At 41.0% G+C, this 27,451-nt stretch overlaps 1 protein-coding gene across 1 annotated transcript in view; it reads left to right on the top strand.

The window, feature by feature from the left end:
* The window catches only part of LOC141513006 (plasma membrane calcium-transporting ATPase 4-like), a 45,433-nt gene extending 19,775 nt beyond the window's left edge, over positions 1–25,658 (top strand). The window contains exons 8-21 of the mRNA XM_074222419.1: positions 297–511; positions 882–1,124; positions 1,742–1,983; positions 5,402–5,630; positions 6,611–6,790; positions 7,059–7,146; positions 7,550–7,656; positions 10,229–10,420; positions 11,222–11,435; positions 11,580–11,791; positions 13,207–13,314; positions 17,980–18,162; positions 21,948–22,104; positions 25,543–25,658. Of these exons, the coding sequence (XP_074078520.1) occupies positions 297–511; positions 882–1,124; positions 1,742–1,983; positions 5,402–5,630; positions 6,611–6,790; positions 7,059–7,146; positions 7,550–7,656; positions 10,229–10,420; positions 11,222–11,435; positions 11,580–11,791; positions 13,207–13,314; positions 17,980–18,162; positions 21,948–22,104; positions 25,543–25,568 (2,396 nt within the window). The 3' untranslated portion in view covers positions 25,569–25,658. The remainder of the gene's footprint in view (positions 1–296; positions 512–881; positions 1,125–1,741; positions 1,984–5,401; positions 5,631–6,610; positions 6,791–7,058; positions 7,147–7,549; positions 7,657–10,228; positions 10,421–11,221; positions 11,436–11,579; positions 11,792–13,206; positions 13,315–17,979; positions 18,163–21,947; positions 22,105–25,542) is intronic.
* The last annotated feature ends 1,793 nt before the right edge of the window (positions 25,659–27,451 follow it).

A 27,451-nucleotide genomic window follows, 5' to 3' on the forward strand; every position in this document is an offset into this window, starting at 1 on the left:
ATTAAGGGGCATAGCTATGGGTAAGGATTTAGGCTTTTCTCCTTGTTCAGAAACTAAAACACCTGCAGCATTCAGAGCACTTTAGTAGGTATTATTCTTTGTACTCTAGGGTTTCATTCTAATGGATGAGTCAATTAGAATTAGAGTTGGATAGCAGTATGACAAAGGGAAGGACTAGGAATAAATTTTAGGCATGTTTCTAAAGAAGAAAGTTTTGAACCTTGAAGTTCAGGGTCCCTCATGTCCCAGAAGGGCTCTTTGAGTCCAATCTAATGTTGCTTGTATTCCCTGGACAGGTCTTTTCATGTCTGTTATCACAGTTCTCGTCTTAATATTGTCCTTTGCGATCCACACATTTGGATTGCAAGGTCAGATTTGGAAGAAAGAATGCACCCCCGTCTACATCCAGTACTTTGTCAAGTTCTTCATCATTGGGATCACTGTGCTTGTCGTGGCTGTACCAGAAGGGTTGCCATTGGCTGTCACCATCTCACTGGCCTGTTCTGTCAAAGTGAAGAATGGTCTTCATCATTCCTTCCTATAGAAAGAACACTGAGGGGGAAGGGAAAGTTATAGCAGCATGGAATGGCTTGGGAGTGGATCATGTTCCCTCAGAGAGAGAACATGGATACCTCACTTTGCCTCAGAACATTTGTTGAAATACAGCATCCATAGTAGGTAGGGACCCCTCTTCCATTTGGTCATCATTTCAGTATCCTCCAAAGATTTTGATTTTTAACCAAACCCACAAAATTCATCTTGGACTTTTTTTATTCAAAGAAAGAGATTAGTGAATGGGAGAGGAGAGGACAGGTTTGAATTGGAAGTCCTCTGTTTTGGAGAAGTTCCTGCCAATTCTCATAATTCTTTTCTTCTGGCAGAAAATGATGAAGGATAATAACCTCGTGCGTCACCTGGATGCCTGTGAAACTATGGGGAATGCCACGGCCATCTGCTCAGACAAGACAGGCACACTGACCTTGAACCGCATGACAGTGGTACAGGTCTACATAGGGGACACCCACTACAAGACGGTCCCTAGTGCAGATGTCATTGCACCTAATACCCTGATCCTCCTTGTCAGCGGCATTGCCATCAACAGTGGCTACACCTCCAAGATCTTGGTATGCTCTCCCCTGACTCTAGGTTTTAACTGTATAGGAAAAGGGAATTTTGAAATCCCTGGTCAAAGCAGGAAAGCTTAAGTGACTTGCCTGAGGTCACATTTCTAGTAAATGGCAGTCAGAATTCAAACACAGGTCATCTGTTCCCAAGTCCAGCTTTCCACTGCACTACAATAAATCCCCCCCCCCTGAGCATAGCATATGAAGACTAATGGCTTGAGATTAGGAAATATGGAAATATGAATGGAGTCTTGGGCCCTATAAGTACCTATCAAGTCTCAAGCAGAAGCAACCTTTAGGGGCAGAGATACTTATGCATATAGCAGAGGAAGTCTCACCAACTGACAATAAACATTCCCCTTTATCCAAAGAATAAAAGACCTTTTCCAGGGCAGGCAAGACAATATGTCTAGGGGATTAGGCCATTACTCTTCTTCCTCCTCCTCCTCATCCCTCACTGCCCTTGAAACAAATAAAATGTCACATAGTCGGGAAGTGACTAGCCAGCTGGGCTTCTAAGAAAGTCACAGTAATTCCATGTGCCTTTGACTCCCTTTTTTCCCCTCTTGCCTTGATTTAGGACTTCTCATTTAGCCTCCATGTTATTTCTTTTTCAGCCTCCAGAGAAAGAAGGAGGACTTCCTCGGCAGGTGGGCAACAAGACCGAGTGTGCCTTACTGGGCTTGGTCAAGGATCTGAAATGTGACTACCAGGCAATAAGGAATGAGGTACCAGAGGAAAAATTCTACAAAATCTACATCTTCAATTCAGCGTGTAAATCAATGAACACAGTTATCAAGAACCAAGATGGGACTTTTCTAATGTACAGCAAGGGGGCCTCAGAGATTCTCCTGAAAAAGTAGGCCATCCCATAATCCTTTTCATAAGGCCCTCCCTCTAGCAAAACTTCCATATAGTTTTATTCTGCCTTTGGGCAGCTGGAGACTTTCCCCTGACTCTCTCCATGCCAAAGTGGTGTGTGGCCACATTCAAATCATGGGACCTCATTAAGCCCTACCTAACTTCATCCACTCAATGGAGAGAGTCCTTCTACTGTTTCCTTCTCCTCCCACAACCACATCCTCCTCCCCATCAGGGTACAGAAAAAAGAAAGTAAGATTAGACATAAGGGTTTGAAAGATAGAAACTAAACCAGGAGTTCTTATTCCTTTTTGGTGTCATTGACCCCTTTGGCAGTCTGATGAAGCCTATAAATCTCTTGCTATAATAATGTTTTTAAATCATAAAGTAATATATAGAGGATTCCAAAGGAAAGCAATTATATATGTTGAAATAAAGGTGTCATTTCCCCCTCATCTAAGTTTATGGATAACCTGAAATATCTCCATAGATCCCACCTAGCTTAACAAGCCCTGAGGTAGAGGTAACCCAAGAATTTTGACATTATTCTAAACTCTTCAACACTGGATACAATACCTTTATGAGAGCACACCTAAGTGCATCCCTGCTTAAGAGTGCAATGGGTTAAAGGAAAGGACGTCTCTGATGGTGGAGTAAGGAGAAGCAGGCCTTCCCTCTCTTCTCCTTTCCATTTATATCTACCCTCCTCTTAGATTTCCAGGACCCCTCTAAAAGGAGTTGTATCATCTCTTTGCTGGAATCCTTTAGATTGTCCTTTGGGAAGAAGGAATTCTTTCACTGATTAGAAAAGCTTAATCATAGAGGAAAATATTTTTTGACCCTATTCCTTCTTCTATACAAAGCAGAGAATCTACCCTAATGAGCACTGTTATTGATAATACCATCTACTTGGGGTGATGTCAGGAATGTTCTTTTCTGTCCTGGTCTATGTCAATTCTCCTGCCCTAGATCAGAGTATGGACTAGAGAAGGTTAGCAAAGATGACCACAAGTAATATCACATAATAACGACTCTTCCAAAGTGCACTGGGAGGTAATACCTAGATTAGAAGTGACAATGAAGTTACAGGCCTGCATCCTCCTCATCCCTTCTTCCTCACACAAAAAAAAGAGAAAACTATTACTCAATATTTATATATATTGCATAAAAACGTTACAAAGGAGTTTCCACACAACAACTCTGTTGGATAATTTGATACCATTTTATAGCTTAAGCTAATATTTTACATTTTAAGAAACTAAGTCTCAGAGGTTACAATGTCTAGGGTCATAAGTTAATCAATGTTGAAGCCTGACCTCTAATTTAGATCTGAGTTCAAGCCCAGTGTTCTTTTCAGCACATCCATATATCTCCCTTCTTTGATACTAAGAGAGAAGATTGAGGACTGATCAACCCAAACCTCCGAGAAGTAATTTCTAGAACTCATTATGACTTCCTTTTTTCCCCTTTGTTAGCATGTTTCTCTTCCAAATTATCAGGCTCAGATTATAAAATCTCTCTGAGCCACTCCAGTTAATACTTGGGGTTGGGGAAAAGGTGGAGCCTAGAAGCATTCAAAATATTGGGGAAGGTCATCTTTGAAGACTTAAAAAAAACCCAAGATTGGGGGTCTGAATAATAGAGTTTAGTTCCTAGATATTCAGAACCAAGTTTTGCAATCTACTCCCTATGTAACACTGGGCAAATTACTTTTCTCTCCAGGTCTCAGTCTCCTCATCTGTAAAATGGGGTATTGCATTCAGTCAGTAGTCCCTTCCAACCCTGATATTTCACTTCATATACTTCATAAAGTGATCAACCCAAAAAAGAAGTTTTTAAAGATTGATTGTATAACTGAAGGACCAGCAGCAATTTAGTTCATGTAGTCAACTCTGGAAGAATTTGTTGAATCAGAAATGGAACTGAAGCTTCAAAATAGCAAATAAATCCAAAGAAATTATCTTTGATAAACAGGAACAAACATAGAAGAATGCACATGTAGAGAAGAATACTCACCACCAAGACTGCGCCTTATCCCAACAATCATAGTTTTACAGTTTACTATGCAGGTAGTTTCTATCCAGATAGAGACTGTATAGTAGAGGTTTTCTTGATCTAGGGTCTACGGAGCCACCAAGGGGATGCATGGCTAAATTTCAGGGAATCCATGAACTTGGTTGAGAAAGCAATCACATCGTTATTTTCATGATACTCTTTTTTTAAAAAAAAAAATTGAATAATTTATTTTTTCAACTACATGCAACAGTAGTTTTCAACAGTCATTTGTTTTATAGATTTGGGGTTTTTTTGCAAGGTAAATGGGGTTAAAGTGGCTTGCCCAAGGCCACACGGCTAGGTAATTATTAAGTGTCTGAGACTGGATTTGAACCCAGGTACTCCTGACTCCAGGGCCAGTGCTTTATCCACTGTGCCACCTAGCTGCCCCTTCAACAATCATTTTTGCAAGGTTTTGAGTTTTACATTTTTCTCCCTTCCTCTGTTCCCTCCCTCCCCCCCAACAGAAAGCAGTCTGATATTGGTTCTATATGTATAACCATGCTAAACATAAACATAAACCACAATAAATCCATATTAATAATGTTGTGAAAGAAGAATCAAATCCAAACTGAAGAAAAAACATTAGAGAGAGAAAGCAATATAATGTATGTAAGACAACTCCCCAAAATAGAAGATGTAAACCTTGGTCTGCATTTAAACTCCACAGTTCCTTCTTTGGATATGGATAGTATTTTCCATCCCAAGTCTTTTAGAATTATCTTTGATCATTATACTGCTAAAATGACCAAGTCCATCATAGTTGATCATTACCCAATGTTGTTGTTAATGTGTGTAATATTCTTCTGGTTCTGCTCACTTCACTCAGTATCAGTTCATGGAAGTCTTTCCAGGCTCTTCTGAAGTTCTGCCCCTCATGTGTTATAGAACAATAGCGTTCCATCACATTCACATACTACAATTTGGGCAATCCCCTTAATTTCCAATCCTTTGTGACTATGATTTTTATGAAACTCAACTTAAATTGTTCATTTCCTCATTGGTTTAGAAACTTATTCTGAAAATGTTTCCATTCCCAGGCTTCCCACACTTCTCCCTCCTCCAGTGTAGATTGTAAACAGGTTATTGTTAGTCTTTGTGTGATTAATTCTGTCATATCCTAGCAAAATTGCTGGAGATAAGTTAGCTAAACTTGTCAGAAGACAATGGGCACAATCTCTTGTGGTGACTCTTCTCACAACCCTTCCAGCTTCATAGGACCTGTCAGAACTTGTATTCTCATTCTGACAATGGTTTTGCAAACTGGGTGACTGCCATGTCCCAATAAAGAAACTGAAATAAGATTTTTTGAAGAGGATAGTTCTATGTGATACTACCCCCTGACTCCATCTTTTCCCCAGGTGCTCCTGGATCTTGGACAAAAATGGGAATTCACAGTTGTTCAAGCACAAAGAACAAGAAAGCATAGCACGTAAAGTAATCGAGAAGATGGCCTGTGAGGGACTTCGGACCATTTGTCTTGCTTACCGGGACTTCACAGAGGAGCCTAACTGGGAAAACGAAAGTGAGATACTCTCTTTGTTGACTTGCATCGCTGTGGTTGGCATTGAAGACCCTGTGCGACCAGAGGTAAGACCTGTGCCCTAACAGAGGAAGAGAGTATAACTATTGATCTTTTTATTTAGCCTTTTTTTTTTAAATTTAGACTTCCAAGGAATCTAGCTCTCTTTTTCACCATGTGACCTTAGGTCAATTAACCACTTCATCTACTTCTGTTTTGGCCTCTTTTTTCCCCATTCTTTAAGAGGTAATCTTGCATCCACTCTCATCCCAGAAAGCACTAATGAATATTGAAGATGATATGTTGTGTTAGTGAGTAATAAACAAGGCTAAGTTTTATGAGTTTTGCTATTTTGAGTGATGAAAACTAAAGAGGCTAAGCTGAATCTTGCTCCTGGGACTGGGGACAGTTTCACACTTGCATTCATCACCTTAACTCATCCATCTTACACTTAGGCAGCTAAATAGAATAATGTATAAAGTTAGAGTAAGGAAGATCTGAGTTCAAATTTGGCCTCAGTCATTTTCTAGCTATGTGACCCTGGGCAGGCCAATTCATTTCTGTCAAGCTCAGTTTCTTATCTGGAAAATGGGGTGATAATACAAGTTAATAACCCAGGTTTGTGGGGATCAAATGAAATAATATATTTAGAGAGTTCTGAAAAACCTGAAAGTACCACATAAATGCTAGCCATTATTTTTGTTGCTGTTATTAACCTCACAAGCAAAATTCAATACAGTTCTCTTCTATGACATTGAGTATGAAGAGGAAAGTTGGTCCTAAGGAATAGTAAGAAGAATTAAGTTTACCCTGAACATATTGGTACTGCTAGATGGGGTGTTGAAGAAATAACTTCCAGGCAAGAAAGGGAACAATGGGTGAGGTCTAGAGCATTTGGCAAGTATTAGCCTTCTTTCTTCCTCTAATCATCTTTACAAGGATCTCTTCTCCTCATAATGCCCCTGAACAGAAATAACATACTTCATTTAGTATAGCCACTACCTTTCTTCTCTTTATCTTCTCCTCCTTCTCCTATATATTTCCATAGGTCCCTGAAGCCATCTGCAAGAGCCAAAGAGCTGGCATCACTGTTCGCATGGTGACAGGAGACAATATCAATACAACCCGAACTATTGCCATTAAGTGTGGCATCCTGAGTCATCATGATGAATACCTCTGTATAGAGTGCAAAGACTTCAACCAAGTTTTCCAAAATGAGAAGGGTGAGGTGGGTGCTGGGATTCTAGAGCATCTGGGGTTTGAGGCTGAGTGCCAGAGTAATGAGGAAGATAAATGGGCCTCTGTAGAATTAATCCACAGATTGCAGAAGCCAGAGTATCCTGGATCAAAAGACTATGGGTTCCCAGGGTGTACTTAAAGTCTTGGGTTCTGGCCAGGATTAGATTGAGTGCCCTGCAGTCAAGGTATTTGGAGGTGGGCACCGTTTCCTTCATTCTTGACCAATCTACTGGGTTGGGGTTGTTCACTGTTGATAGGTGCAGCAGGAACAGTTAGACAAGATATGGCCCAGGCTTCGGGTGCTGGCTAGATCATCCCCTACTGACAAGCACACACTCGTGAAAGGTGAGACCAGGCTTTTGTCAATTAAAGAGCAGCAGGTATGAGCTGCAGCAGGAAGTCAAACCTCTCTCTCAGGACTATTTGGGGGCGGAGTCCTGTGTTAAGGAAAGAACCAGCAAGGGAAAAAAGTCTCTGAGTCTTTAGGAAGCTCAATACAGCTTAATACAGTTTAGAGAAGATTAATGCAGAATGTCATGCTCCAGGGTCTCATTGGTTTTTCAACTGTAAAGGATACCAAGGCAATGCTGATTAGAATATTGTCACAGAAAAGCCCAAGACCCAAAGGAAAGGGAAAGAAGAAGACGAACAAAAAGGGGGGGACTGGGATGAGACTCCAAAACAAGATTTTGTGCATGAGGTTAGTAGAATACTTGTGATTATTGCACTTAGCACATGTGTTTTACAGGCATCATTGACAGCACTGTGGGGGATCAACGGCAGGTGGTGGCTGTTACTGGGGATGGTACCAACGATGGGCCAGCCTTGAAGAAAGCAGATGTCGGCTTTGCCATGGTAACCAGTTCTCTCTTTGGCTCAAATTGCATTCTCTAAACTGGAAGCCAAGACAGGTTTCTGGTGCCCTTGACACTTCATGTCTCCTCACCCTACTGTTTATGACCTTTCCCTAACTCTCTCTCTATTATATGTTGTATTGTTGGGGGGGGGTGGAATGTGGAGTGGAGGAAACTGGAAAGTAATTTAGAAAGATGGTTTCCCAGTGAAGCAAAAACATTTGATTTGTAATTCACCCAGGAACAAGTCCTACTACACATATGTGATGACACTGCACACAGTGTCATTGAACTCACAAACACTGAATGCCCAGCTCTAACTAGCTGTTATGGCAAATACCAAGTATCAGAGAGTCTCTGTTCTTCAGGTTGGGAAAATAAAGGCATATTGGTAAGAAGACTACAAATAATGCCAAGGATTAAGCTCCAAGTGAGTATAGGCAAGAAGTGGGGATTATTCTGGCTCAAGCAAGTGAGAAAGTGACTTACTGGATAAGGTCCTTCAGTGTCATGTAAGTGGAATTGTGGTGGGACAGGAGAGGGATAAATGATGAGATTTTTTTAAAAGCATGGTCATGTGAGGGTATTTGGGAGACTAGTCTACTTGAGTGGGAAGAGTGACAAGAATAATGAGAGGTTAGGTTACCAACTGAGGCCAAGTTAGAGAGCATCTTTAATGTTAGGTCTAGGACTTTGAACTTCAGGTTTCATGATACATTTACTTTCCACATACTTGTTCAGAACTCTCCATTGGTTCATGCTTGCCTTTGACTTAGAAAGCCAAATATGAACATTAACTATATTCTGTTGTATCTTTATGTGTTTTGCCACATTTTTCTCAATTATATTTTGATGACTTATGTGGGCTACATATTTGACATCTGGTGTGCAGGATGGATTGAAGAGAAAAGATTATAGAGGAAGAATTATAAAGATTAAGTGATGAGAATCTGAATTGTAGTATGTGTGGTGGGGAATGATGAGAAAGAAGGAAGGGGTAAGTGGCCAGGAAGTCAATGATCTGAAAATCCAATTTGTTTAGAGAGTAAAAAGAAAAAAAATTGGGCTAAGTTTATGCCTGAATTGTTCAAAAGAACTTTCTCCTTTGGTCATTCCCTCTTTTTTCCCTCAAATAGAATCAGTTGCCAAGGCCCACCAGGTGTACCCTCAGGCCACCTGGCCACACTCTTAGCATCCCTGATCCAGACTCTCATTATTTCTATCTGGACTAATGTTTGCCATCTGCCTGATCTGCCTTGTTCTCCCCTCTTTAATGTACCTTCATATAATTACTAAAATATTTTTCTAGAAGCATCTGTCTGACCATATAACTGTCCTGCTCAAAATTTTCAGTGGCTCCCAAATGCTTAAGAGAATAAAACACAAATTCCTTATTTTTTTCAGGACTGTGCATTTAAGGTGTCTGCATATTCTTAACCCCAACCTGCCTTCTAGGCTTATTTCCCATTCCTATAACTTGATCATAAGTCAGACTGACCTACTGGCTCCTGACTGCATGTTCAATGCACTCCCTTTCAGAATCTTATTAGTCCTTCTGAGGTTCAGTCAAAGGCTCCATTACCTGGGTTTTATTAAAGCTTGCCCTGATTCTTCCCTCTGTCTCCCTGACTCTCTTCTACCCCAGATGCATGTTTTCTCCCTCTTCTAAATATTCCTTACTGTTCTGAATCTCCCTTTCATCCCCATTTCTCCCCAGGGGGAAACTTCCAGTTCCTTTTTGTATCCCTTTATTTTTATTTTGCAACTTATTTTCTCCATTCCTCAAGCCTTGATCTTCCCTTCTGGAGAATGGGTAGTATGCCTTTCCTTTTTCCCTTTAGAATGTCAACTCATTGTGACTAGGTATCATTTTCTTCTTTGTATTTGTATCCTCAGTACCTGGAGATTAATGAATACTCAACTAATCAATCGGTTGATGTCTCACAGAATGAAGGAATTATCCAGGTTTTTGGAGACCAAGACCTCTTTGTCCTAGCTTGGAGCGCCCTCTGGTGTCACCGCTTGGTTCTAGAGTCTCTTAGGTTTCTGGGTCATAGATTTAGGGCAGAAAAGGAATTTAGAGGCCATAAAGTCCACCCCACCCCCCATTTTACAGATGAGGAAACTGAGGCCCAGAGAGAGGAAGTGACAGTCACACAACTAGTAAATGTTTGTTGAGATGAGAATCTGGTCTTTCAAATCTAGTGCTCTTTGTACTGTGTCACATTCTCTCAGATCCTCTGTATTCTGAGTCTATAGATTCATAAAATTATAGAATGACAGAACTTGGAGGGAAATTATGGATGTGATCAGTGGATGAGGTTTGTGCTAGGGTGAAAAACCTTGTGGATTTTCTTGATATTGGTCTTGGTCCATCATAGTGGAAATAGAAAATTATCTTGCTACTAAGTCCAGAGGGCAGCAATGTAATGAGATATAAAGGTAACTTGAAGCTCCTGCCATCATGATCATGCTAAGTTGAGTGTGTTTTCAATTCCCAAAAGAGTCCTAACTGCCTGGAAGTAGATGGTCTCATTCCAGGTCTTCATTTTGATCTTTCTTCTTTCCCACAGGGCATTGCAGGCACAGATGTGGCAAAGGAGGCATCCGACATCATTCTAACAGATGACAACTTTTCCAGTATTGTTAAGGCAGTGATGTGGGGTCGAAATGTCTATGATAGCATTTCCAAGTTCCTACAGTTCCAACTTACTGTCAATGTGGTGGCTGTGATTGTGGCCTTCTTTGGGGCCTGTATCACCCAGGTGCAGTGAGGGAGCCCAGTCTGAAGGATGGGTCAAAAGGTGGCTGGGAAATGGGGAAGTGTGGCAGCTGAGAAGGATAAAGGAGAGCTCTACACTTTTAGGGCAAAGGAGAAACCCAGGTCACCTCTGTGATATCTGCTAATTCTTCAGATGTCTTTGAGAAGAACTCCAGAAATTATAAACATGAGTTCTTATGACTGACCACTTTATAGCCACCACATATCAATGATGTGAAGACATAATGAAGGCAATACAAAAAATATCAATCCCATCTTACATGGAAATGGCAAATGGAGTTTCATTAAAGTCACAAATGCCTTGCCTGTGGTCACTGACTAGGAAGTGTTAGGACTAAAACTTGGTTCTAGATCTCCTAATGCCAAAGTCCAGTGCTTCTTCTGTTTGAGGAATGTGAACTCTAAAATTGTAAAAGCCTTAAAATATAGGGCTAAAACAAAATTGACAGAAAATATAGGTTAGAAATAAAGTTTGATTCTCTGAGATTTAATGACCACACTTGAACTGGGAAAGAGGGAAAATATTTATGCAGAATTTATGCAAATATTTATGCAAAAACAGAGGAGAGGGAAAATTATTAACTTCCAGGAGTCTTAATTTCTTAATTAATGATAAGATCACTGAAAAGAAATCTCTCTAAAGAAATCAATCTTTTTTTGAGAAATAGTTTTGAGAAAATTATTATACTTTGATAGGGAGTAGGGTATAAGGAAGAATGGGGCTGAAGAGTGCAAAAGATTTATGGAAAAAATTAAAAGAAAAAAATCCTCTTCTTCCTGCTAGGATTCCCCACTGAAAGCTGTGCAGATGTTGTGGGTGAACCTGATCATGGATACTTTTGCCTCCCTGGCCCTGGCTACTGAACCACCCACGGAAGCATTGCTGCTGAGAAAACCCTATGGCCGAGACAAGCCACTAATCTCCAGGACCATGATGAAAAATATCCTTGGCCATGCAATCTTTCAACTTGTCGTCATCTTTACCCTTCTCTTTCTTGGTGAGCCAGAGCCAGGATGAGGAAAGGAAGCCTCAGAGTTTTGGGAAGAAGACAAGGCAATTGGGTTTTTTGAGAATTGGGGACCTATGTTCCCATGGGTCCCCCTAACCCCACTCCCAACCTTATTCTGTCTCCCCTACCCAGGTGAAGAGTTCTTTGACATCGACAGTGGGAGGAAAGCCAGCCTAAACGCCCCACCCTCCCAACATTATACCATTGTATTTAATACTTTTGTGCTAATGCAGCTCTTCAATGAAATCAATGCCCGAAAAATCCATGGGGAGAGGAATATTTTTGAAGGCATGTTCAATAACCCCATCTTCTGTTCTGTGCTGGTGGGCACATTTATCTCCCAGGTAAAAGAAATTTCTGATGAGCAGGATCATCCAGAAGAGAGCAGGAAGAACAAGAGACCAGCCAGGGTGGGGTAGGGGCTGAAGTTAGATGTCCTTCATCTGGAACTCGATGTTGTTTTTGAACCTGATACAAATGTGATGTGGGAATGGAGCTTAGTCTGGGGGTGAAAAAACCTTCTGGATTTCCTTGATATTACTCTTGATCCATCATTGTGGAAATGGACAATTATGTTGCACCTAAATATACATGAAACTCCTACCATTGCATCGCACTAATTTAGGCAAGGAAGGAGAGTTAGTATGACAGGCAATAGACCTGTGCTTGCCTTGGATAATATCCATGCCATACCTTTCTCTGGGATCCCATCTTTAACAGTGTTCACCCTGAGAATTAAAAGGAAGGCTTCTTCCCCCTCCAATTTGTCTGTGTGAATGACAAGGATTTCTAGGGTTCTGTTTCTCAAGTCCAGGATGTTAACCTGGTTAAGGAGGACCAGGGTGAGTGAGGCTAGGATGATCACATGCAGTGAGCAGCAGTACTGGGATTTGAACACAGGTCTTCCAATTCTAAACCCATGCATTTCCACCCCCCCCCCATGATAGGTTTGACTTCAGGTAGCAAGTTCTATGCTCAGGCAAGTGACTTTAGGCAAGTCACTCTCTGAGTCTCAGTTTACTCACCTGTAAAAATGAAGGCAGTGAACCAGTTGATTCTATAACTTTCTTAAAAGTGATTTTGTTGGGGTGGCTAGGTGGTGCAGTGGATAAAGCACAAGCCCTGGAATCAGGAGTACTTGAGTTCAAATCCGGTCTCTGACACTTAATAATTACCTAGCTGTGTGGCCTTGGGCAAGCCACTTAACCCCATTGCTTTGCAAAAAGAAAAAAGTGATTTTGTTTCATTTTTTTCATTTACATACAAAGATAGTTTTCAACATTTACCTTTCTTTGTAAAGCTCTGAGTTTCACATTTTTCACATTTTTCTACCCTAATATAGATTATTCATATACAATTTTATTTAACATGTTTATTTAACATGTTAACAACATTTAACATATTGCGAAAAATCATCAGATTTGAGAGGAACAGTCATAAGAAAGAAAGAACATAAAACAAGTTTTGTGTGTGTTTTTTTAAGTTGTGTATGGTGTGTTTTGGTCTGTTTTAAGTTGATTTCATTTCTCAGTCTTTAGGAGTTCTGGCTCTGGCTCTTATGTGATCATAAGCAAATCACTTCTCCTCTCTTAAGGATCAGCTTCCTCATTTCTAAAATAATGAAAACATTTTCATGACCTACTTCACAAGGTTGTTGTGAGAAAAGCTCTTTGTTAACTGAAGGTCCTATCTAAGCAAGAGCCACTATTATTCAACCACTCATTTCTGCTCTGGTGATATGTCTCTTTTTTTCTCCCAGGTCCTGATAGTGGAATTTGGGGGCAAACCTTTTAACTGCACAAACCTTACCTTGAGCCAGTGGCTATGGTGTCTTTTCCTTGGGATGGGAGAGCTGATCTGGGGCCAGGTGAGTCACTTCTTCCCTCACACTTATCTCAGCTATGTGCTCATCTAGTTTGAGGACACTGACCTACACTGGAAAGGGCTACCCCCACAGATGCAAGTACCAAGTATTAAAGGGCTAAAAGCTTTGATTAAGCACCTTTCGTGGGCCAGGGATAGTGACAAATAATGATAATGAGAGCCTCAAGGAGATTGCATTTGGATGACCCCAATCATCTATCTCTCTGTTCTCTGGTTCTCTAGTTTTGCCTGGGATTCTAAGTTTGTCACTGCCATACCTTGGCCTCACCTAAAACTTTTGAAGGAAAGAATAATTTTATTATATTGTCACAATATAACATAACAATGCTTTGGGAAACACACTCTTTTGAGTTAATATAATGCAATTTAGTTTAAATTTACAATCTGAACCAAAGGATTGTATATAGTTTAAATTTAAAAAACTAAACAAAAATAAAACAGGATTTGTAATCTGATTTATTTTTCCTCTGTTATAAATGTATAAAAAATCCCCAAGTGCTGCTATAGAAGAACCATGAGAAATTTACCTTTGTTTACCTCAGAAAATAATACATTTAAGGCACTGTAAAAATTTCAAACATGGTACAACAAAATAATGTGAAAAAATGTTCCAGTGACAGCTTACAAAAATTCAATAACTAGTATAGTCTTATAAAAACAAAGCATATGTACATATGGGACAACTACATTAGCTATCTGGATTCAATTAATATCACATGTGGATTGTGGGGGAATCTACACACACCAATATTCAAGGACTTCCTTCAATTAATACAACTATTTTTGAAGAGTGGGTGGGGGGAGAGAGAGGAAAAGGAGAGAGGAGAGAAGAGAAAAAGAGAGGAAAAATTAATTTGATGCTGTAATGTACCCCAACCTCATCGATGTTGTTTGTATACTTTTTTTGTTTTTACTTAAAATGAAACCCAGTGGTTCAGTGTAAAGAATCCAGGATCTTCTTACCTACTATACTATCCATGTGACCTTGAGCAACTCACTTGCCTAGATTCATTTTCTCCATCTGTAAAATGAGGGAATTTCACTAACTGGCCTCAGATTCATTCTATGATCCTGTAAATAAATAAACAAATTACAGTAGAAAGGCTAAATAATTGTGTGTCTAGAAACTCTTCATTAGAGTACATGTATGAACAGGGAAATGGAGACAGGACCCTCAAGTACCCCTTAAAAAAACTCACTAGCTAATTGTTCTCTTAGAAGGCAGAAAGAGCTAGGCCAGAGAAGGAATGAAGTATATGGGATTGGAGGGAAGAAAATTAGATGTGAGGTCTGAAAGCAGAAAGTCATTTTGGATGGGAAAACCAAAAGGAAATAACTAAGGTGAAATAAACACCCTAACATTTTGAAGAGTATCAAGAGCATAAAAGCTTGAAGCCTCCAAGGCAATTATTCTTCCCAGCATTGATTCTTCTATATGCATGTCATGATATATCAATTCATACTTTGATTTATTTACACATTCATGAGGAGTAACCACATGGTGTTCCCCATTTACTCCTCACTTCTACTTTTCCCTACCCCCTCACCATTCTAAAATTTTAAACTAAGAAGAATCTTTGATTGTCTTCAGATCATCATTCTTCAGATGGGAAAACTGAACCTTGGAGTGCCTTGGGCTTGCCCAGAGTGACATAGCCAGTATGTCTTAGACCCAAGATGTAGACTCAGTTTGTCTGATTCCAAAGCTAATATTGAGTGCACTATACCATAGGCATGCCTGTGATAAGTCTAGGAATAAATTCATTCTTTTTCCTATAAGGCTGTATTTCTTTGAAAGGAAGTTTTTGAAACTCTTGAGGAATAAAACTATTATACAAAAGGCATGGAAACAGATAAATGTATAAAACCACAGAAATCCTATGCTAGCTTTACTAAAATTGGGGTAGAGATTGGCAAATGTAGTTTGTTTTTACATCCTTTTCTCTGAGTGATATGTCCTTACTGGAAGAGTATTGTATTTAGAGCTTTAAAAAAAAAGTTAATAGGCACTATGATAAGTTATAAAGGGAAAGCAAAAACAGGTCCTGTTTTAAGTGACATATCCTAATAAAGGAAAAAAAAACATGTACATGCAAGAATAATAGCACTTATAGTACATTTAAGGACGTCGGTACTGCTATTATTTTAAAGATAAGAAGGTGAAGTAGACAGTTTAAATGACTTGACCAGGGTTTCACAGCTAGTGAGAATCTGAGTCTAGATTTGAACTCAGATCTTGACTCCAGGTCCAGTGTTCTATGCATTAGGATGCCATCTTGCTGCTCTCTGATTATATGGAAGGTTATTTTAAAGGGGAAGGCGTAAGCAAATGCAAGAGGTAGTATTTTTGCTTGGTTTCAAAAGGAAGCCAGAGACACTAGAAGAGGAGAGCATGCCAGGAGGACAACCAGGGCAAAGACCAAACCAAGATGGTTCATGGGAGCTAGGGGATAGCTAGCAGGCTGGGTGGATGGGACTGGAGAGTGCATGGAAGACAGGAAATGTGTGAAACCTGGAAACATGAGAAGGGAGCAGACTGTAAAGACTTGAAATGCCAAATTGAGGGCTTAGAGTTGATCCTGGAGATCTGGGGGAGGAGGAGCTATCTACTGAACTTGTGGAGTAAGGGCAGAGACAGATGCTTTAGGAGCATCCCTTTGGTAGTGAAAGTGGAAGATACTTTGCAAAGGAGAGTGACTGGAGGTAGGAAAGATAATGAAAAAGGTTATCACAGCCTCTGTCCAGGGGAGAAGAAATAAAACCCTGAACCTAAGGTGATGGCTGTATGGGTATGAAGAAAGGGATATCTGTGGCAGAGAATGATAGCATTGTAGAAGGCTTAGGAGCTTATTGGAGCAATGGAGGGAGATCACAAGGACCTTGCTCTTCTGCTTAGGGTTAGCATGACCTTAGACAACCTTATTTCTCTCTTCTCTCATCTGTCAAATGAAGAAATTGAGTTAGATGATTTCTGTGGCTCCTTTGGGCTCTAGATCTTGTGAACAAACTCTTCATCCTTCAGGCAAGATATATTCAGGTTGGCTAGGTATGATAAGATTCTTGGTCCCTTCCCTATATCTCCAACTTCTTTCCATTTATAGACCCTTGGGTCATGACTTCCATTGGAGCCAAATTATACTTCCATCTTTGTCCTTAAGGTCCATGTTAGTCCCTAGCTGAGGGAGGTGCTTCTCTACTTGGTTTCAAAGATTCTTCTACTAGTTTGTAGACTTCTCCCACTGACTGAGCATTTGCCTCCTTCCCCACTTTCCTGGAAGTCTTGAAGAACAAATTCTGGGCCATGGAAAACATTCTTTTACTTCTGACCCATTTCTCTGTTCAGCTTGCCTGAAACACATTTACTAGTCAGTCACTATACTCAGGTCTGTATTGGAGACTAACACTCTCATCTCTATGTAACTGAGTCTGAATCAATATAGCAGCACCCCCTACCCTTTGGAGATTCCAAAGGCTTCTCAAATTCAGTTTATCCAAAACAGAAAAGTTCATTTTCCTCTCACTTCTTCTTCACTTCCCTATTTCCAGTAGCAGATCACCAAACTCAAAGTCAGCCTTGACCCTTACTCTCTTATTTCTTATCCAATCAACTGCCAAGGATTGTCTTTTTTATCTTTACAAAATCTCTTGTATTCATCCCCTTTACTCATTCATCAACTAGTTCAGGCTCTCACCAACTCTTACCCTGGATTATTATCATGGCCTTCTCATTGGTCTCAAAAGCTGTCAAAAGGATTTTCTCAAAATTTAGGTTTGAATCCAAGATTGATAGTGTCATTGGAAATCATTCATTTTTTGGTGAGGCAATGTGGTTAAATTAATTGCCCAAGGTCACACAACTTGGATAGTATTAAGTGTCTGAGACTGGATTTGAACTCATGTCCTCCAGGACTCTATCCATTGTGCCACCTAGCTGCCCCCATAATGTCACTGGAAAGGGATTTGGAGTGAGGCCTCAGAAACTAGCTGCAGCAAGAAGTAGAAAAGGAAAGATTAAGGTGAGGGTAGGCAGAGAAACAGTAAACCCACTCACTAGAACAAGTTTTGGGAAAGAAGACAAGAGAGGCATCCCAGGAACCATTGATGCTACAGATGGGCCAAGGCAAGGAATATGAGAGTACTTTAGAAGAAAACAATAAATTTTACAGCCAGATTTATACATGACTTTAGTTGGAATGAAGTCAAATTAGAAATTCAATAAATCCAGGTTGGTATCTTTGGGCAACTGCTATTTTGAGTGTTAGTACAGATCAGATTAGATGGTTTTATAAGCTTAAAGAATCAAAAGTGGGAGAAAAACATTTAATTTGTCTTTCCACAGTAAGCTAGTAAATAATAAATTATGGCAATAAATATTTCTTTTTCTACAAGAAACTTCATTCCAGGAGCATCTTTGTGCAGAATCAGCCTTAGGACCTACTTAAGGGAGGAAATTTTGATCTGTCACCAAGGCAATGAAAACTCTCTTTTCTTGGAACACTGGGAATCTTCCTAAATAAAATGATAGATTAAACAACCCTTATGCCTTACTCTCCTCCCCTCCCATGTCTAGTTCTCATATTTATCTATAATCTGAACTTTTGTCTCGATTTAAGAGATTTCACCTCTCTCATTGTCCCCATCCCTATAGGTAATTAACTCAGTACCTACTTCAAGATTGCCTTTCTTGAAGACTGCTGGCCATGCCATCACCAAAGAAGAAATCAGCCAGAGACACCTGGCTGAGGGAATGGAAGAATTTGACCATGGAGAAATGGAGCTGCGCCGTAGCCAGATTCTCTGGTTCCGGGGCCTGAATCGCATCCAGACACAGGTAAAGTCCTGGGAACCTAGCTCTCACCACTGACTGGGAAGGAATTTTTTTCCAAAGCAAAAACAGTAGTGAGGGAGAGGAAGGAAGGTAGCATTGAAGCTGAAACCTCCACATTTTCTATGTTTCTTCACCCCCTAATCACAAACCTAATGAAAAGCTGTTAATTGCTCATAGCAAGCAAGGCCTCCAACCCTGTGCTCAAGACTTGAGTATCTAAGATATAAGTTCATTTTCTGCTGAGCAGGTAAGGTGGTCCAGGACTGGGACACTCAAAAATTGCTAACTTATTTTACCTGGAGGGTAGCCTTGTTCATCCTCCTCCAGAAAAGAACTTTCAGAGAGTATCTGCATGATGACTAAATAAATCCCCATCAGATCCTTACTGAGTCTTCTTTTCAAAGCCTCTGGTGTTTTCCATACCATAACAGTGTGGTAAGGAAAAGAAATGGCAAGGAAAAACTTGACCAAAGCCCAGCTCCATCCCCAGTCTTTCCCTAACTAACTTTAGTGAGATAAATGCCAGGCACAGGTGAGTAATGACAGCTGCTTCTTCATGACTAAGTTTCTTTTGCAGGATCCAAACTTGCTACCAAGAAAAGAAGAAACCAGCTTCCTTCAGCCCTCTATCCATTTCCCCACCCCTATTGCAGCCTCAGTTCCTTCCCTCAATCTGGCAGGGGCATCATCTACTTGTTACCTAGTCATTTTCCTATGTTTTTTCAGCCAGTTCTGCGAGTTGGTAAAGCCCATAAAGGGCACTGAAGTGGCCTCTCCTGAGGGACCATTTTCCAAATCAGCTCATGAGATCCAGGCAGTTAAATGTTCATTCCATTAGAGTTATGGTTTAGAAGTGTCACAGTCTGCCTTACCAATAGAACACAAAATTGGTGATATTGGCATTTTGACTGTGCCTGGCAAAAGACCTCCCTAAGGGCAAAGATCTGGTCTTCAGGCTGGTGATATAACTGACTTTCATGAAACTCAAAGACCCCTTCCCTTCTTTTAAGTCTTTAAAGTCCCCAGAGCCAAAAACCCTGGTGCCAGGGTCTCTTGGGTGACTTTCCCATTCCCATACCTAGGTATTCAGTACTTTCCTTTGAGTCTGCTCTTTTCAAAATAACCATGTTTTTGCTTTTTCCTCCCTTCAGGGTATCCTGCCTCCTCTTCTCCTAGTCGGATTCCCTTGTTGCAGTGTCTCTTGACTCCCACCAACCCTTCTTCTGGGGCCTAGGGTTTCCAGGTTTTCCTCTCTACTCTTCTCCACCCAACTTTCCTCCAAGCCTCAATATATACAATTTTTGCATTTGCTGTAACCTACCCATCTTTTCCTAGCATCCTTTGAGGGGAAAGGGTGGCAATGGATTATAAATCTATATAAATATATTTATATATACAAAGTTATATATAAATTTGAAAGCTGAACTCAGAGTCAAGAAGTTCTGAATTCTCTACTCCTTTCTCCAGCATGTGCAGGCTAATTGACTTTGAACAACTTATAGAAAGAGAATCAGATCAAAATTCCAGGATATCTCCCCTCTGTCCTGTTTAACAATTCAAAAGGTTGTCCAACTCACTGATTCTGGAGCTTTCAGGACATCACAGTAAACTCATCATAAAGGAAGCATTATTCTAATGTGGACTGAGATCTCTGAGCAGAATGGTTAGAACAGGTCTACCTTTGTTCATATCAGCTAAAAGTTTCTTATAGCTTCATTACAGTATTGTCAATGTCTCCTACTATCTGACTATTAATATGTCATTTATACCCCATCTTGATTAAGAAGAGTAAGGGCCCCTGGTAGGGGAGTGGGAGGTGGGAGGTGAGCGGTGGGTACTAAAACAATCCTGATTTTAATCAGGATTACCACATTCTCTGATGCTAGGTTACCTCTCCCTCTCCTTTCTTTCCTATGATTATCAAATAACTAGCACCACTGGAAGTAGAAACACTTGAACACTGAGGGCCAGAGCCTCAGAGGAGAGTGTTTAAGAGTGGGGGAGGCAGCTGGGCTCCAACTGCATTGGGAGACTGAGCTTCTACCCCATGTGAGCAATAGGGAGTAATGCCTTGTATCATCCTGACTGTGACATGCTGTCATAGAAGGGAAATGATATTACCTAAGGGAAGCCATCCCTGGACTCCCTACTTCCCTGTGATAGGGGAGGACCCTCTGTACTCACCCTAACTCATTCAGAGCTAATGGAGAATCTGGTTCCTGATGGTTTGCAAGAGAAAATGTGTCAGCTGTGTAGGGGAGTGGAAGTGATGACCTTTCAATCCATACTGTATTCTGAATTCAGAAACCCATTTGAAACAAACAACTTGCTAAATAAGAATGACAAAATTGACCAAAAGCAGTTAACCCCTTTGCTTTCTCAACTTCCCCTTTCCCTGGGGAAGTATTTTGGAGGGTAAAATGAATGAAACTGGCCCCTCTTCTAATCATTCGCCAGGTAGATGGACCTGGGGATGTAAACAACTTGAGTGCTTTCAAAACTATTCTACAGAATTTATAAATACAGAATTTCAAAACATTCTACACCCACTCCAATATACTAAAGTGTGGTATATAGATGTGTGTACATGTCTGGATGTTAGAGGGTGGTGTTTTCCCACTACTCTGGTTTTTTGTCTTTATTGTTTATTCAACAATAGGACAGTTTGGGGGTATGGGAGAGGGTGGGATTAATGGGACCAAATAGGAGACAAATGGGTCCTATTTATCATCAGACTGATGATGTATGGTGCCAGAGGGGCAGAAGAACTGATGGTGTTAATGCCCTTTGCCTCCAAGGAGCAAAGCAATTTGGAAATCAAATATTCTCCTTCCATAGGACCAGTGGAGCAACTGTTCACCACCACTACCTCCAACACCTCTTTTCCTTCCCCTTTCTCAGTCTAACTGCCCCCCACCAATTTATTCCAAGAACCTGCCAACCATGAGGATCTTTGGAGCTCTAGTTCAGCTATGGCCACCACTATAGAATGTCTGACTCTTGTTTCTATTTGTGCCTCCTTTCAAATTTAGCCCCCCAAAAAAAGGTTGGCTGGGAGAAGAAAGCACTGTTCCAGGGATGGGCCCAATAATTGAAAGGCAGCATAATATTGCATTGGGTTTGAATCCTGGTTCTCTTTGGTAGCCCTCATTTTCCTCATCTGTAAAAACTGAGGGATGAGATGTCCCCCTAATCAACGCTCCTAGGATCAATCTGTTGATGAGGGCTCTTTCCACCAGGACTACCTGGCTGCCAATTAGAGATAAAACTTTTTTAGTTTTCCCCAGTTTCATGGATCTCTCACTGACAAATCTATGAAAGTTTTGTTTTTGTTTGATTATTCCAAGCATCAGAACTCAGCTGAACCTCTCCCTATTTCTAAATTTTTGCCTTAATTTTGAGCATTTGGATTACAATTCTATGTCCCTTCCCCACCCCTCACCCCCACTTCTTGCAGGGGAGCTCTTTGTACCCCAAGGTTTCTTTCAACTAAAGAGACAAATAGGTAAAAGAAATCTGCTGTGCCCTTAACACAGCTTAAAGAAAATGGACTTTAGTTGGGTTTTTGGACTTCATGCCAAGCCTGATTCTAAATGAAGTATAATAATCTTCAATGAGTTTTCCCCTCTTTTCCTTGTGTTATGGGAGGGGTTCACTTTCTGTCTCCTGCTTACCTCTCTTTTTTTCCCTTGGTTCTCTTCCTGATCCCTCCAACTCCCCTCACCTCCTTCCCTTTTTCTTGTCTCTGACTGTGGAGCAAAGCTATCTCATTCTCTGATTCTTTACAGATCCAGGTAGTTAACAAATTCCAGATGGCGGCCGGCTCTTATCCGGGAGCCATGAGGAGACAGAACACCAAGAGTCTGCGAGAAATAAATCCTGTTTCTACCCACATTCTTGTAGATATTTCTCCACTCAATTCTACTGCTTCATCTTCTGTGGGCAGTGAGTTATAGTCTATTATAATGCATGAATTGCTAAAATGACCACAAGAGAGCGGGTAGCATCCACTTTAACCAACTTCAGTTCTCTCTTCCTTTTGGTTTTTCCCTTGATCTTTTGACTTGAGAAAGGGAAGGAAAAAAATCCCACCCACTCCCAAACCAACCAGACTGTTTGAAATTTACTTTTTTATCTTTAAAAAGTTGTTGCATCTTAACCATTTACAAATTCACAACCATTATAATAATAAAAAAAACTTTTGGGGGGGGGATGCTTTCCTGCTTTGCTTATTCCTTCCTTTTCTTGAGTTTTTTTTTCCCTCCCCACCTCCCTCCATCCCACACCTCCTCACCCCTCTAACAGGAGCAATATGATTCTCACTCTAAGAAATCAACCCAAGATTAAGACATTTAGAGATCTTACTTATTGTGTCCTCTGGGGGAAAAAAAGTGTTTTGAGGAGCTTGGGAGAGGAGGAAGGGTAGAGAGAAAGCTTCTATATTTATTACTAAACTTTGAGTTTTTCATTGTTTGGCCAACAGTAAGAAATGAGTCCTCATAACACCACTGACTCCTGAGGTGGAAATATCAGTTTAAAAGGTACAGTTGAAATGGGAAAACTTGAGTGACATCAAATTTTATCGCTGGCCCATCTTGCCATTTCTAATTTATACTTCTGAAGCCTAATTAGGTTCATTCCTTGTGGAAATATATATTTTACCAGGTAGAGAAGGATAGGGGCATTGATTGTCTTAGGGCTTCTACATTCTTGGTGAGTTTCCTCTGTGCTTTTTCCCCATTTTATCAATCACTTTTTCAGCACAGGTAACAGGGTTGTTAGGAATTTTTTTCCAGAGTCAGCAGGAGGTGCTGGGTTCTTCATGGGTTCTCATTTCTACATGGCCCACTAAACAAAAAATAAGTCAGGACTTAGTAACATCCAAAGGATGCAACCTCCCTCTCTTTTTATTCTCTCTTCCACTATTTTCCTCCTCAAGCCTGACCTTCCTCCTCCTAGGTTTCTGTCCTTCCCTCTCTGCTTCTGGTGGGAAAGTTGACCTCTGGCTGGCTGTAGTTTGGACAGAGCCTGTGATTAGTCCTTATTGGATCTAATGAAAGTGGAATACCTAGGAATAACTAAGAATCAATTAAGGGAGATAGGAGATTGCGTTATCCAGCACTTCTCACTTGGAGTCTGATGATTCAGATTTTAGTTACCCTTCACTTTTTTTAAAGTAGTGCTACCTTTCATGGGAACCTCAATCTAAGGAATCCCAATTCCCCCTGGCCCAGTCACATATGGAAATACTCCCAGAGCCTCCCTTCATGGGAGTGGGGAAGATGAGAGAGAGAGACTTTAATCTTCTCTCTTCCCCCTCACTCTTTGCCATCTCATTTCAATATCTAGAAGGCAAAAAGTATATTTCCTCAGCCTCTGGAAGGGCAGGCCAACAGATTTGGATAATAATATTTCCTCCACAAGGAGCTATCACATGGCTTTACTTAATTACTAGTCAGCAGATGCCTCCCCTAGTTGAGGTTATGGAAAAAGACTTCCCCACAATCAGCCTGTTCCCCTTCCCCCTCCCCAAAGGATGATCTAAAGAAGATGGGGTTGGGGCAAGAGAAACAAACACTACTTCTCTTTAACTCCCATGGATATGGGATAAGAATGGAGAGAGAAGAAGGATTGGTTAAGTAGAAAGGGTCACGGCCACCACAACACCTGCTTCACTGGCTACATCATGCATCGTGCCCCTACCCACATCTGCTCACATACTGAGAGGTTGGGGGACACCCTGCACCAGAAGTGGGAGTGAGGAGGGTAGTGGTATTTGGGGATGGTTCTGCTTGGGATTGGCCATCCTTATCCATGGGGTAGTTTTAAGGTGTGTCATCTCTGCTTGGTATATGCTAAGATGGCAGAGAGGTGTCCAGCACACACTTCTACATAGGTTTACCCTTCCCTAAACTTCCCTTGTAGGTGGTTGATATGCCCTGGATTTCAGGAGTCTTGCTTTGTGACTGGATGATTGCTTCTTTTTTTTTTTTAGGTTTTTTTGGCAAGGCAAATGGGGTTAAGTGGCTTGCCCAAGGCCACACAGCTAGGTAATTATTAAGTGTCTGAGACCGGATTTGAACTCAGGTACTCCTGACTCCAGGACCGGTGTTTTATCCACTGTGCCACCTAGCTGCCCCGGATGATTGCTTCTTATTCCCCCCAAAGAAATCACTTTCCTATTTAAGATACTCTATCTCCCTTACCCTCTGTTTCTTGCCATTCATTATATAGAGGCTATCGGAATTGTGGCATATAAGAAAATGCATTCTACCCTACTCCTGATTCCTTTGGGAGCACAGGTAGTAGTTGTGTGGGTTAGGTCAACACCTACAGGGTGCTGAGACTTGCATTTGACCTAGAGTGGATGTGGATCTAATCCTCGGGCTAAGGCTCAACCTAGCTAGGAGCTCACACCCACTCCAAGAACCTACTTCCTCTCCTCCTCTTCTTTCTTCTTCTCTTCCTTTGATTCCTTTCTTCTTCCTCTGCCTCCCCCTTTTACTCTTCCTCCTTTCCTCCACTCCCTCCACTCCCTCTTCTTTCCCTATTTTCCTTCTCTTACTCTTCTCTCCTCTTCCTCCACTTCCCTCTCTAGTCTTCTCTCCTCCAGTCCCCCCCACCACCAGTTTCATTTTCTTTTTCCTCCCTCCTTCTTCCTGTAGGCAGCTTGAGGAAGTTTCTAGGGACTAGTTTCCCAGTGGTTGCTTCTTCTTGGAGTGGGAATGGGAGGTAGAGACAGATCAGCATGCGGATGTGGGGTAACAGTATACCCATATTCTGAACTGCCAGAATTCTCATTGTCTGCATGTCACTGAGAGCCACAGAGCCTGGTTTGTCTGGCTTGTCCTTGTTTCCTGGGATGTGGAGTTCACTGTTGTCACCCCGAAAAGGGTTTACACACATCTATGGGTTTGTTCTTGTAGGCTTTAAATAGAGATGTGTCTGATTTAAACCATAATGAGATGCTTCCTATTTGCTCATAGCACCAATCCACATATCGAAATCATTTCTCAAGTATTTGGTTTTCACTTCCTTCATATATATGTATGTATATATATATATATATATATATATATATATATATATATATTGCTTTTTTAAACTTTTTTTTCAATCTGAGTGGTTTGTTTGGGAATGTCACATTTGTGAAATGCCATAGCTAACTTTGCCATCACTCTCTCTCCACTCCATGCCCATGCTTGAATTTTGAACCATGTGATATTTATTTCATCTTATTTCTTCCATGATATCTTTATTGTATGTTTATTTTTAGTTTTTGCTCAGTGGTTTTCATTTTGTTTCTCCCTTCAAGTATTTCATTTCTCTACAACCTTTATCTCATTTCCTTGTTTTCTCCTCCTTCCTTTCTTCCTGGTATAGATAAAGGTCATAAACGCATTCCATAGCTCCCTCTTTGAAGGCCTTGAGAAACCTGAAACTCGAAGCTCTATCCATAACTTCATGACCCATCCCGAATTCACCCTGGAAGAAGATGAGCCAAGAATGCCCCTCCTGGATGGCAGTGAGGAGGATGAAGATAGCAAAGAGCCTGGGACAGATAAACTCGCCAAGGCCAGTGGGAGAAAAGAACCCCCATCCTTTTGGTCCAGCTTTGGAAACTACAATGCTTTGGACCCTAACCCAGTGCATAGCACAATTTCCAATTCAGACAGTACCTTACACAGCCTGGAGACATCAGTTTGACCCTTAGAACTCTGATTTCCATCCCTGATTCCTCCCATTTCTTCCCTTATCTGTCAATTTCATGTCCATGTGGTAATGGGACTTCTTATTGTGTTAACTTCTCCTATGTGTGCACCATTCATGGATTCCCACCCAGCCATTAGAGGCAAGAGAACGCACAATCAGGGACCCCCTGCCATTTAACTTCAAATTGGTGTTTGAGTTCAGAGGTTCTATAAATCAATAGTGGTTTTTTGTTAGCATTTTTTGAAAGAAAGGCAACAGCCCATGTCAGCCCCCAAATGATTTTCTGTCTTTGTGAGAATAGAACACAGGGAAATCTCTTGGCTCCTATGAGCCAATGTGAACCATTAGTTTTCTCCCTCTGCATCCTTGTTTAGCTATCTCTAAAAGGAAACAAGGAATTGAGTTGGGAAGGGAGTGGGGAATGGGATTTGTAGAATCAGTCTATAGATATCGATTACTCTCAAACAAGTCTTCCATTTTAAAAATTTCTACTTAAGCTCCTTAACTCTTTCCAGGGCTTCATTACCTTTCTCTCCTAAGTTCTTTTTAGCTTTCCCTTCCTCTTTTTTCCGTGGTAATGATTAAGAGAGTAGGGAAAATACTGAGTGAATTGAAAAACCAAGTCTTAGCTTGGTTTGCCAAGCCTCAGTGTGACCGAACTCCCTTCTGCCTCTGAAGCCAAGGGAGGTTTCACTCAGGGTTTTGGGAACCAGTTTTGGTCCTGAAAGGATTCCATTTGAGCAGTAAAGTAAACCAATCAATTTGGGTATGTTGTGTGTATGTGTTTGCCCTGTTGGTTTAATGTGCCTTCTCCTCCAAATTGCTATGTGGTCAGAAAGGGGAGAAGTCACTTTTTAAATGTCTTGGAACAAAGCCCTGACTTTGGAGAGGATTGTGCATTTGAGTGGAAGATAGTGTTTCCTGGGGTCTGAGTGGAAGGGGTGAGCTGAATCTGACTTCTCCTGGTTACATATTAGAGATCAGAAACTGGAAGAACTTAGGGCAAGACAGACCATTAGAGAGAATAACACTGGGTTTTCTATCTTAGCCCAACCCTTGTTACTTGCAAAGGAGTCTGCCAAGGCTCTGCCAACTCAAAATGATAGATGGGTAAGAGAGTCCATGTTTAAGAGGCTCTCTGAAGAGGCTGAGGAAAGTTGTTCAATTCAAAGCCAGGGCAGGCCTTACTTCACAGTTGTGAAGATCAGGGCCCTACTGCCCAGTTACCAGGTTTAAATCCCCTCGGATTTTACTAAGTCTGTTTTCCTTGCAGACCTCTGCCCACTGAGGACTCTCCAATACACCCCAAAAGTTAGCTTCAAAACTACCTATTATCAGTGCTGCAATTTTATTTGACTAATTAAGGTAGCAAGAGGAGGTCACTCTCTCATCCTCAGTTCTCCACACTCCACCTTTTCCAAGAGCTCTTCTAGCCATGAGCTCTTAAACTGCTGTCCCAAGAAGCCAGGTGCCTTGCCCTCCACCACCACCTCCACCAACACTGCCCAAAGCCTCCCCTACCAGCCTAGCACTCAGGAGTTGGGGACTTTGCTGGGAGATTATTTTTTAAAAGTGTTCC

Source organism: Macrotis lagotis, chromosome 2 (assembly GCF_037893015.1).
Source record: "Macrotis lagotis isolate mMagLag1 chromosome 2, bilby.v1.9.chrom.fasta, whole genome shotgun sequence".
In the NCBI taxonomy this organism is placed as follows: Eukaryota; Metazoa; Chordata; class Mammalia; order Peramelemorphia; family Peramelidae; genus Macrotis; species Macrotis lagotis.